We start from the raw sequence: 12,886 nt of genomic DNA on the forward strand, positions 1-12,886 counted from the left end.
GTGTTTATGTGTTACAATGGCGTTAGCAACCTGAACATGACACCAGTAAGGACAAACAGATGAGAATGCTGCGTGGGGTCTGGGTGCCGTGTTGGCGGGACGTTGCGCGGCTAGCTGCTGCGAGGAGCGGACAGTGTGAGCTGAGTTCATTTCCTGGTTGCTGCGTGGGGTCTGCGAGACAGCAAGACATCGCGAATGGACGCGGGAAGGGGGGATGCAGAGGGGGCTGCAGCACCCCCATCTGCGAGGCTCCACTAGCACCTGCATCCCCAAACGCGGCGCAAGAGTGTGTGTGTCTGAGGAGCTCCACGGATTGGTCCATTTGGACCAATGGGTCCATTTGGGTATGGGTACGTCACTGTACCCGGGAAGAAAAAGAGAAATCTCCAACGAGGCGTTATGGGGCAGCATAGACAGGTCTTTTCTTTGTTCAAATCAAACCATTTTCAATGTCTTAGATTTGCAGGTTAGAATGAAAACATTTGCTAATTGACCTTTTTCACTGAAGATGATTTTTGACCAGTATGGAAAAGCATGGGTGCAAATAACGAAATGAATAATGTCTGAATAACATTGAACTGCTTTGATTTCAGATTCCTGAGCCTCTGATCGAAAAAAGCAATTTTTTCTTTGGAAGGTTACCGTGACATGACCATGAAGCATCTAAGCAATGACCTGGTCTAATTCTCCAATGCTGAAGAAAGGTACTGTAATTCTTTCCTTTTTCTTATCTCCTCAAACATAGGGTACTCTCGACCGTCCTTTACAGAAATGAAAAAGATAATGTCGTCCCATAATTCCATGCCTTGACATCACATCTGCTGTTGTATAATTCATAGCCTTGTGAACGATCATTTGGATTTTACTTCACGCCTTCACTTGACCTAATGACATCTGCCATTAAGGTCAAGGGAGAATAAAATACATAAGAATCTTGACTATTTAACCACATCCCAGAAGTAGGGTGTGTGCTTGCTCACTTTCATAAACACAAAGAATAACAAAGGTTGGGTATAGCTGGTATTTGGGCAGAAAACTAACATATTGGACGAATAGAATTGGTGACCTGATGGTGGTGCTACAGTTATCCTGAGGTGAGGCTTGAATGTGTGTCAAATTTCATGAAAAACTACAAATGTGTACCTCATGTGATCACCGAAGTTTCCAGGGTGAATAATCTGGGAAACATAAAGGTCAGTCCCAAATTGGGTTCAAAATCCATTTAGATATTTCACAGATTGAGTGAAAAGCCAGGGGTCACTAAAGCCAGCCCCAGAGACACAAATAGGGTCACAAAGCAGTGAGGATTTAAATCAAACATATATTTGTTCATTTAAATACGGTTTGTGTCAGTGCCAGTCAGCATCAATTTGAGTTTTACCATCATCCAAGGCATGCAGTAAGATGGTGTAGAAGCCGTCGCTGACATGAGGAGATTCTCTATCTGGTGTCCCGACTGTCGTGATGTCTCCTGTGTGAGGATCCACCATCACCCAGCCAGCAGGATCGCTTCCTACCTTGTACCTGTGGAAAATATACGACTTGCTTTAGTGAAACAGCTCCCAGATAAGCTAAAACATGTTGGATCGAACTTCCCACTTACACAAAATCTCTTGAGTCAGGATCCACGGCGTTCACTTTCTCCACCCACGTCCCGATGGGTGCGTTTTCCTCCAACGCGACCTCTTTCACACTCACACTGAACACCGGGGGGTCGTTGACATCCTCCACTTCAATGCTAACTTTTACAGTGTCCGGCGGAGGAACGTCACCTTTACTGGTTTCAACTTTCCAGAGGCCCGATGGCGGCCTCTCCTTCACTTTACAGGTGAAATATGGCGCCTCATTTTCCACTGAGATGGTCAACTCCCTCAGGACCTCCTCCTCAAAGTCTAACGGCTGAATCATACAATACATACAATACATTGTCATTATAGACACACAAGGACAAACATGGCTGACGTAAAGGTACAGTAATAATACACATTACACCTAATTACACACCAGACTACAGACGTGTCACTGTAATGTAAAGTATGCAGCTGAGCAGCTCTTACTTTTACAACCGTCAGGATCCCATCGTTGGTGTCCGGGTCTGTTTCTATTTTGAAGTGCGCTCCCTCGTCGCCCTGAATGGTGTATCTAGCTCTCCATGCCGCGCTGTTTGGCGTGTCTTTGTCTGTCGTATGCAGCCGCAGAGGAGATGTACCGATTTCATGTTCTTTTACTTTCCCAGAGCCCTGTTGTGTGATTCAAAAGGGCAGAGGTCAAGGGAAAGGAATCTGATAGAGCATCTATTTCTTTCCCATATTGGAGTCGATGAGCGTGGATTATACTGTTGTTTATTGCTAACAGAGCTGGAATGGCTTATTTAAAGTGTAAAGTAAATTAGTTAACATGTGTTTTTTTAATGTGAGTTGAATCAGTTGTATTTATTCCTTATAACCTATTTTAATATTTCTTATCACTTGTTTGTATCCTTTGTTTCTCTGGTTGTTTTTCTCTTTCATTCCAACTATGTTTAAAACAAAAATGTAAGTTGCCATTGACAATTGTAATTGTTTCTTTTTCAGTTTCTTAACCTTCCTCAACTTTGTATACATACAAAACAAACGTTTTCCCTTATATCAATCATTGTAGAATTTCTTATATTCATTTCAGATCTAAACATAATTCTATTTTTAAATGGCAACACCAACATGCCATGTCTAACATGAATGGACATCAGCATCATCATATGCATGTGTGTGTGAAGCACCAAGAACTGTGTGTTAATGTGTAATCATTGTTATGTCAACAAATAAAGAAAAGATGCTCACTGTTTGTCCGCTGAAGGCTGGGAGGTGGTTGTTGCCGTCCTGGACGTGGATGATAAGAGTGCTTGAGCTGGACAGACTGACTACGTCACCGTGGTCCTTGGCCTCCACCACCACTGTGAACATCTCAGCCACCTCAACACAAGCAAATCAAAAAGATATGATTAGATTTATAAAATACAGAACTGGGCTACCATCCAGTCAGGGTCCATTTCTCTTCTTTAATGGTAATTGTATTATCAAAAAGTGGCATTATCAGCACAATCAATAGTGAGCTAAAGGTGTTAGGGTGCAGCTAAACTATTTGTATATATATATCAAATCATCTTCAGATTTTAAAGAAGGTCAACTCACTCTGCTTCACATACAACAGCTGTGTTTTCAAACATAACTTAAATGTTTTCAGACTGTAAACAGAAAAACAGCACATTCTGTACACTCTGCCTATATACTGTATCATGTGTCACGTTGTACCATCCAGTGAAGACCCTGCAGAACAAGAACTGCTGCAATAAACGAACTTACAGCAAAGAATGTACAGACACTTGCCTCATGATCCAAACACCCTTTGAAGGACATTGTCCCAGACTGAGAATCAATAGTGAACTCAGTGTCCGGATGGTTTGGAGACACAGACTTAATTTCATAGTGGAACGTTGAGTTTGGCGTCCCTCTCTCGTCTTTGTCGTAGGCTACCATAGTCTGAACATGGGAGCCTGTTGGGAAATGACAAAGCAAAGAAAGGGATGTACTTACCAGATATTGTGAGGAAACAAGAAAAGGCATATCACATCTTTACTATATCCTCTACCTTGTGTTGCGTCCTCATCAACGCTGATTTCAAACAGATCCCTCTGAAATCGAGGTGGGTTGTCGTTGATGTCTGATATTCCAATTTCAACTCCTAATTTGGTGTCAATCGACGTATCTGTCTTCATTACCTCAAATCTAAGCTACAGATTGAAAGATGGGACTCAACATTAGTCATAATGTAAAGAAAGCATTTGATTCAACTGTAAAAAGGTGTGATATGACATAAAACATGATAATCTCAACTCGACATAAATCATGATAATCTCAACTGAATTGCAGGTAAAGATCCTAAAAATGTGTGTATTATCTTTGCGTTGTGTATTTTCAACTTGATTTCATACAAGATAACAATAACATAACTTCCTACATATCCAAAATTCAAAACAAAATTAAGTTTTGAAAATGTAATTTACAATACATACATTAAAGGGATGGAATTGATGTCTTGAAGTGGGGTTGAATGTTGATATCTATGTTTATTCTATGGCTATATCACTCTATATCAGTACAGTATATTTGAAATATTTCCATTACTGTCAGCCAGCTCTCTCCTGAAGCTGTTATATCGTTCTTTGCCTTTTTTAATTCCTTTTTTACCTCACAAAACACAGTAACGACCCATTTAGTTTGACCAGCAACCCCTGTGTTCGTTATGGTAAAATTACAGTTTTGGTCAATTGAAACTGTTATATAAAGAAAGGTTTAGGTTCTTATCAGAAATAGCTGTCAGAAGCGCTGAAAATATTGTAAGTATAACTATCCTCTGAACAGAATTCTTTAGGTGTGCCTTTCTTTTTGTTCCTCATACAAGCTCATTAAAAAAAAACACCTAACTTTTCCTTTCCAAATTCTAATTGCTGGTAAAAAAGCTTCCGCTGATTACATTATGCTTTGATTTTGGTCTGATTTGACTATAAAACAGCAGCAGAGACGAAACATAAACAAAACAGATGTTTAAAAAAAGTGAATTCAAACTAATCGCTTAATTAGACACATTATCTAATACTAGTCTGAGCAATACAGAGTGTGTTTGGTCTTTTGAATACCAGTAATTATGACAGACTGTGCATCCCTTATCAGTGTGTAGGCCTTTTTAGGTGATTTATAAGAAAGTGGTTGACTAGTTGTTACTTCATGTTGATATCTATGTCTAACCTTCAGCACTGTCTTCTCCTCGTAGTCCACGGCCCTGTTGACGTACAAGGTGCCAGATTCTTTATCAATGGTGAGGACTCCCTTCGGCTCCTCGTCCATTCCTTCCCCATACAGATCAAACTTCACTCGATAGTCCCGATCGATAGTTATCTAAAACACATCACCAGACACTTTACGCTTGGCTTTGGGGAGCCTGAAACTTGTATTTGTCCAAGGAAAAAACATGACCATTTGGTTAGAAGCAATGAAAAACTAAAGCAAGTCCTTAGAGCTTTGCATACCAATGGTAAGATTCGTAAAAGCAGTTATTAGAATGAATGGGTCTGTAAATCAATACAATTTGGCATTTAAGTTGGCTAAAAGGTTTATTTTCTGTCTCTCACCTTTCCCAGCACATAAGGGAAGGGCCCGGGATGCCCCTCCTCTATGGTGAACGAGTCGATGATCCAAGACCTTCTGTGACGACCCAGCAGCTCTGAGCATGCTGCGCTCGACAAATGATACACCTGAAAGACCAAGAGCCAACCAAACCTGAAGTGCAGGGTACTCACAATGTACGATAGTATGCAAAGTAAGATTTTTTTGAGGTTGGAGCTCATAGTTAATGCCTCCTGTAAACCTGTAAATTAACCTCTGCTGCATATTTGGTGAACCAGTTCCACAGAAGCAGCTACATCACATGGAAAACTGTACTGTGCACATTATGTTTGACAATAAAAAACACTTTTTACATCTTGTAAGACACGGAAACACAGAACGCAGATGTGTAGAAAAGCAGAGTGATGAACAATTATATTTACTAACAACGAGTGATTTCCATAGATAATAATGGAAATTATGCTGCCTCAAAATGACATTGTGTCGTACTTTCATTTCCAATACAAAGATAAAAAACAAGTGTAATTAAATTGAAATAAATTCAGAAAAGCCGGTGTTGCTACATACCAAGAAGAAGAAGCAGAGCATGATGCTTGTTCAGTTCAGCCGCCTGCAAGTGTTTGAGGACTGACTTTTCTGAGGAGTACGAGAACCTGCCCACTCCTCTTTTAACGCCCACTGCGAGAACGTATCAATCACTGGTGTGTGTGTGTGTGTGTGTGTGTGTGTGTGTGTGTGTGTGTGTGTGTGTGTGTGTGTGTGTGTGTGTGTGTGTGTGTGTGTGTGTGTGTGTGTGTGTGTGTCAATATGTAATTACAACCCTCTACATTCCACTGTTTTCTCATGAGGTTTTCATCACAGTTATTGCAGGGACGGGACTTCCGAAACAGCGTCATACAGTCACTATGCAGTCAGCCTGGCTATAAGTCAAGATATATGTATTGATCTGTTGTCTTGTGTTTTATCTGTGCAAATATGAATTATGGAATGAATGAATTAAATAATTTAAAGACCTGTATGGACATCTTAGTTGTAAGAAAATGTATAAAAAGACTGTATTAAGTTGTTAGATCGCCGGTTCAAATCCTATGCGGAAGAGGTTTAGGGCCACATGAAAAAAAGATTCAGATTCTGATTTCAGAAAAATATACTTTTTTCTCAGAAAAAGAAAATACATTCATTTATGCTGGTATTTTTTAGTTTCTTTATTATTACAAACCCATTAATTGCTTTGTGTGTGCATAGAGGGGGGATAGGGTTGTTGTACAGTGTGAAGCACTTTGCGCTACATTTTAATAGTATGAGAAGTGCTATACTAACAAAGTCTGAACGATGATAACTCAACATACATAGTAACGTCTCACACAAATAATAGCCAGTGTGTTTGTGGTTGTGGTTCACAGGTTGTGGTTGTAGCGTCATCAAGTTTCCATAGAAGAAAACTTATCACTACCTTTCCTGAAACACCTTCAAATAACCAGGAACTGTTTTGTTAATAATTAGGAACACGGTGGTGTTTTGCCAAATGTAGCTTGAGTCATCATTCATCGTCAACAGGTCCAGTGAGGTCAACAACAGGGCAAGAAATCACATCCGTTACAACATGCCAAAACATGAATAGAAATAGTTGAGGGTTAATAAGAAATCCCAGTATCTACAGTCTTGAAAACACACACAGAACCCAACCCTTCAACTCATAAATCAAATGAAAAGCTTGAAAGCCGTGAGAAGAGCCAGTGTGTGGAGGCTCTTGTATTGGCTCTCATCCAGAAGTCCATTTTTCACCACCTGCCTGTCATCTAGGTGCTGCAGGTGGAGAGGGCGCGTCCTACGAAGATGCTGATGGAGTATGACTCTTCACTCTCTCCATCTCAGGAGGCACGGCTCTCCGCTTGATTGTGCTGGTGTGTGTTTTCTCATCATCTGACCTGACTTCACAGATTTCTCCTCGATGGGCGTCCAGACTCTGGCTGTCAGAGGAGGAGTTTGAAGACGTGGACGACATGCGGGACTTGGCATCAAGACCCTCGAGGACATGTCGAAAGAGTCCATTGTTGATGACCTCCCCATTGTTGTTGTTTCCTTGGATTGTGAGTTAGATACAAAAAAAGTGTTAGGAATGTTATTAAGACTATCCACATTCAAAGGTATTATATTTCGTATTTTTACTTCCTGCACAAGCCCTGAAGTGCAGGACCTGTTCTCATAAAATCTTATAAATATTGCGATTTGGGTTAAAATAACTGGAAGTGCAGTTTTCCAAAATACGAAAGATACGTAACAAATACACCATGTTTGCATTTGGGTTTTAAATGTGACATGAACAATGGTCTCTTGAANGCTGATGTGATGACAAAACCAGCCACCAAAATAAAGCTAAAGAGGTTTGCTCAGGATATGTTTGGCACCTAGAAGGGCAAAGAGTTAACATAGTTAAGGTAAAAGAAAAAGAAGCCTTATTTTGTTTTGTTCTCAGGTAACCCAGTAAGCTAAGAGCGAGTGGGGGTGTTAAGTATTATTATTTGATGACGCCCTTAGTCTGTGTACTACGGTAGCAGTCGCACTGTTATTCTGTTCTTGTATGAAGGTACGTCCTAATGTGACGTCACTACGTTGACTAGGTACGTCCTAATGTGACGTCACTACGTTGACTGTTGTCAGTCTGTGAATAAACTTACCGGAGACATGCTGAAGAGAATACCGAGTCTGATTTACTTATTGTTCATACGCGATTCATGTGCACCCAAGCTTAACAGACTGGTTTGACATAATAGCCTTGAGCGCTGCCGCCGTACAAAATGTGAGTAATTGATTAGCGCTAAATCCAAGTGTGATGCTAGGTCAAAGGCTGACAATACTTTGCTGTATGTGATTGATTCATAGTATGTTTAACCCAGAGGGAGGTTTGTTGTTCCTGTGACACATTTCCTTATCTCTGGCCAACATGCTTGTACAAACCAGCGCCTCGACCTCAACCTCAGACCCAGCCAGTCAGTGTTGGGGTGTGAAAAAGAGGAGAAAAAAGGAAAGAGAGAGGGGGGTTAGGATAACTACAACAGGATCAGCAAAGACAGAGAAAAGCAGAGGCCCAGCGCCTGACAACTACTGACAGCTGAGCTTCCTCTCTCAGTGAGGCTCGCACAACCACAAACTGAAACAGTCACACACACACACACACACACACACACACACACACACACACACACACACACACACACACACACACACACACACACACACACACACACACACACACACAGATCGATCCACTTCAGCTGTACACATAGCAACTGAGTGGTCATGCACAAATTATACCCATTTTCTCTCTCATGCAGGGTTTGACATTGACTCTGTCAGACTGCTGTGGAGTTGTCTGTGTGGAAAAGGAGCTCTTATGTAACAAGTGCTGATGCTCAGTGTCTGACTCTTTACGTGTGTGATGCTTTTCCAGTTTTCTTTGCTTGCCTTTTTTTGTTGAGCACAGTCTCAGCTCGGAAAGCCAAGATAAAATCACTGTGTGTGCATGTTTTCGACTCTATGTGTGGCCACAAACACACACACACCGCAGGGGACCGTAAGCAACAGGTGTAAAAGAGGATGTTAAAAAAACACACAGTTAACCTGTTTTCCCTCTGTTTGACTTTTGAACTTCTGCTGTCACAACTGGCATACAAGGACAGCTGTGAAAATTATCTTGTTTGCTTCACACAGAGCGTAGCAAACATTATATATGCGTCTCTGTGTGAATAGGAGCACGAAGTGACCTTCTTCTGCATCCCCTGTTGTCTGTGGTCTTTGTTAACCAACACATGAGCAGTTTATAACCTGATGTCATTTAACGGTGAAAAGCAGCTGCTTACAACAGCAGAAAACAGAACAGGGTGTCACTGATAACTGCATTTCAGATGGACAGCAACAGTGTGTAGGATATGGGAGTAAATCACATTACACACTTGACACAGCTGTTGGATTCGTTAAAGGGAAAATGTGCGACCTTTTAGGTCCATGTCAATTGTTGTGTTGATGCTAGATGCAAAATCTGTGTTTCTTTTCTTCAGGGCCGTCATTTGAAGTGACAGATATATAGCTAAATACAAGGAGGAACTGCAGGCTTTTTCATCATGTTTTTTTCTCACCTTTTTAGACTAGGCAAGGCTGCCTCAGAATCTCGCATAATGCATACTTGTACATGAAAACACTACCAGCATCGCTCGGCAAGCCGGAGAACTCAGCTTCAGAAATGTATTGCTTCAATCATTTATCAACAAGGCTGATTGGACATCCACAACATTTGGTGAATTCTTCCTGACAACTGAAAGAAATGGTTCGCCTTGCTTATCAAAAATACTATGAGAGGTAACACAGCTCTACATATCACAAATTAGCATATTTTATCTCGTTCATCTAATCCATAAAAAATAATTAAGTTCAAATCAACAAGAGCCGCTTTCACACCGGAGCACTTTTCCCCCCGAACTAGGTCGATAGGGGGGTGAGATTTGGTTTCACAACAAAAAGGATCTGAAACTAGTCCCTAGTTCGTGCGAACCTTTTTACCCCCAGAAAGTCCCTGCTAGAGAGGTACTACTTTCCTGGGGAGGATATGGTTAGTGGGTGTGTCGGCCACACTAACAATTTCTGATTGGCTGGGCGAATTGCAAACGCCCCGCAAAACTCAAAAAAGCTTTGTGAAGCCGCCATTTTCTTTACTCACATTAGCCCAGCGCACCAACGGAGAGAGACTATCTTATGGCAACACAAAAGAAACAGGGGAGCGGTGGAGTGATGAGGAGGTCTCGGCGCTTCTGGCAATTCACGGCCCGTCCACACGGCGGCGTGCGTTGAAGCTTCAACGCTGCTTCCCATTCACTTCGAATGGTGTGACGTCACGCTTTGCCGAACTGCATTGTGGTTCCGTCGCTTCGCTTTGCCTCCATTGCTCGCTTCAAAAGTTGAGAAAAGTCAAACTTTTCAAGCTTCGACGGAAGCGTCAGCCAATCAAATCATATGTCAGTACAATCTCTAGCCAATCAAACCGCGTGCTTGTGTGTCCGGGGCGGGAGATTCATGTGATTGGTTGTTGGTTCAGTGTCAGACACGCCCGCGCCGGCAAGCTTCAACGTACGCTGCCGTGTGGACGCTGCGTTACTCGGAAGACACGACCCAGCAGCTTCTACTGAAGCCAGTCCCCAACTCCAAAGTTTACGAGCGTTGTTCGGTAAAGACACACGCACAGCTCTTATGAGGTATAAGCTTTTGGTTCTCTCTTTTATTTAGCACAGTCAAGACAGGCAACATTACAATAGTGCAATAATAACAATAACGGCATCACGCTGCCCCAGGTGTGTCGTATCCTTATTAATTCAAAGTTTAGTTGTTCGTCCGGCGAAAGTGTGGCCTCCGTGAAAAGGGGGGGCTTGATCCAGCTATCCCCCCACTCTAAACCAAAGTGTTGTTTTTACCCTAGACTTTGATCAGGATCAAGCACGCTTTGGAAAAATGGGGTTCCTTTCAGGGACGATCTCCTCCATATGAAAAGGACCCCTCCTATACCAAAATGACCCACACACAGCCGGTGTGATTGTTAAAGACTACGACCCGCTTAAACGTTTGCGGGGCGGTTTTGAGTTTTTTCAGAAACACTTTCCGGCGGTAAAGAAACGAAGTCGTAATCGGGTCGCGTGGTTGCCTCCTCCTCACTGATAGAATACCGTTTGTGTTTTCTTTTTGGTCCCTCGCCACCTCCACTACTCCATCCAGAGCCGCGAAGACCGTTAAGTGCCGGGCAGGTGTGCCGCCGCACGCACTTCGAAGTTGCGACGAAGGGTAAATGAAGCTTTACCACACTGCAGTGCGAAACGGCCTTGATCGTAACACCAAGGCAGCGAAGCAAACGGAGGCACGAGCGAAGTTTTCAACTCCTTTTCAGTTTGAAAGTTCGAAGCTGCCTTCGCAGTCGGTTAGTTTAGTAATACAGTCAATGTAGAGATCGGTTAAGTTTGGCGCACGACCACACAGGCCCCGCCTCCTAAGTACCTAACCCACAACAGCTCACAGTCTGGTGCGGACGGCCGTTCGAAGTTGCATGCGACGCGTGGCAGCACCTGCGACGCAATGAGCCTTCTGTGTTGGTCGTCGAAGATGCTTCGGTCCAGGGGTTGGAGGTTGAAATGCTCGCAACAAGCCATTTCTGTGTGGCGTGTCGAGAATACTACCATATTCGAAACCAAGAGAGAAAATAAATCGTGTCAGGTTCCTGTCCGTTGTAATGTTATCAACCGGTTATTAATCGTTATTGCCGTAGTGCGACGGGGTACACACAGCAGATGACCGAGGTAGAGATCTTGTTGTCTTTCCTACACCTCGTTGCGCAAAAAAACGGCAGACCCTGTGCGGTACTTTGCCGGTGACTCCTTTCGAGAAGGATATTGCATCAGGGGGATGGCACTTTGGGTGTCGTCGTGGTGGACGTTTTTTGCAAGACCGTCCCCAAGTACCTCTCGAACAAAGTTCTTAACGTGAAATTACCTTCGTACTTGTAGGTGGGAAGTAAGACTTGGTTTTACAAAGTCGGTGGTACCTGTCGGACTAACTAAACAAGGCGATTAGGGTGTGTCAACTAATGAGGTCTTATAAATTACCGGGTTAAGTCTTAACAAAAGTATTTAACAAAAGTTATTTACCCAATTATTATATAATAATGATATTATATTAGTTTATTGACATTCGCCCCAATCGTCCTCACTAAACCTAGCCGATAGCAATGTACCCTTTATGAAAGATCCTTTGTGAAAGACCGCCTTCTTAATTGAGGTCTTCTTTCGCATCCAAACCCTCGTACTCGGGTATAATTCTTTAATAAATGCCTATAACACTAATGTTACTATCAAAAAAACACATTATCTTAGCGAATTAATATGTCCTTTCAAATTACTCAGTAATGTTCCGGTCGTCATTCTCTTAGTCATTTATAAATGAGGACTTATGGGCGATAGTTCAGAGGAGAAAACACTTCGTCATTACAGTGTAATTAAATCTGCGTGACATCATTATGAGAGGTCAGGTAGGAGGTCCCTCGCGATCGTTAAAACAAAACTTACTTTGTCAGGGGGAAGTGCACTAACACCAGGTGTGTGAATTTATGCAGGCCTCGTCGTTCATCGACGACTAATCAGGTCTTAAATTAGTGACAAGGTTTGTTATATATCAAAAAAACCCCCCGTTGACACCAACATCTATGGGCCATCCGCGGAAAAGTGTGGTTGCATAAATCAGGGGCCATGAACAAGGGGGCTTGAGAATCAGGGGAGCTTGACAGGCATCATCTAGCGCAAGTAGTGTCTTTATCAGGACTCCCTCCTATCTGTTTACTTCGGCGACCTGCAGTAAGAAGAAGACTAAACCCCATAATGAGCCGTCCGAACGGAAACATTCAATAGACGATAAAATAGAAACGTGATTCCACACAGACCGACGACTCGGATAAATGATACGTATGCTGGTCCCGGCAGAATGGGATGTCCGGCCAGTACGTCTGACGCACCCCGGAGGTTTGAACGCTCCCACGGAGTTGAGCTCGGGCTTTTACACCGGCGTGGATAAAAGGCGCCGCGTTAATTCACACCACGCCGTGTCAAAGGCGGCGACGCTCCGAGGTGTCGTTGGGAGGGGGGCAGCTGCGAGCGCCTTGTCTCCCGAACCCCCTGGGAGTACAACCGGTCCCC

General features: G+C 42.8%; 1 protein-coding gene across 1 annotated transcript; it reads right to left on the minus strand.

The window, feature by feature from the left end:
- Positions 1–1,349: 1,349 nt before the first annotated feature.
- LOC104967376 (cadherin-like protein 26) lies at positions 1,350–2,985 on the minus strand. Its single transcript, XM_010796785.1, has 4 exons — positions 2,820–2,985; positions 2,058–2,240; positions 1,604–1,899; positions 1,350–1,524 (listed from the first exon to the last, which is right to left on the minus strand). The coding sequence occupies exons 1-4, from the start codon at positions 2,940–2,942 to the stop codon at positions 1,350–1,352; spliced, it is 777 nt and encodes a 258-aa protein (XP_010795087.1). The 5' UTR covers positions 2,943–2,985.
- Positions 2,986–12,886: the final 9,901 nt, after the last annotated feature.

This window comes from Notothenia coriiceps, unplaced genomic scaffold, assembly GCF_000735185.1.
Source record: "Notothenia coriiceps isolate Sejong01 unplaced genomic scaffold, NC01 NC01_scaffold00037250, whole genome shotgun sequence".
In the NCBI taxonomy this organism is placed as follows: domain Eukaryota; kingdom Metazoa; phylum Chordata; class Actinopteri; order Perciformes; family Nototheniidae; genus Notothenia; species Notothenia coriiceps.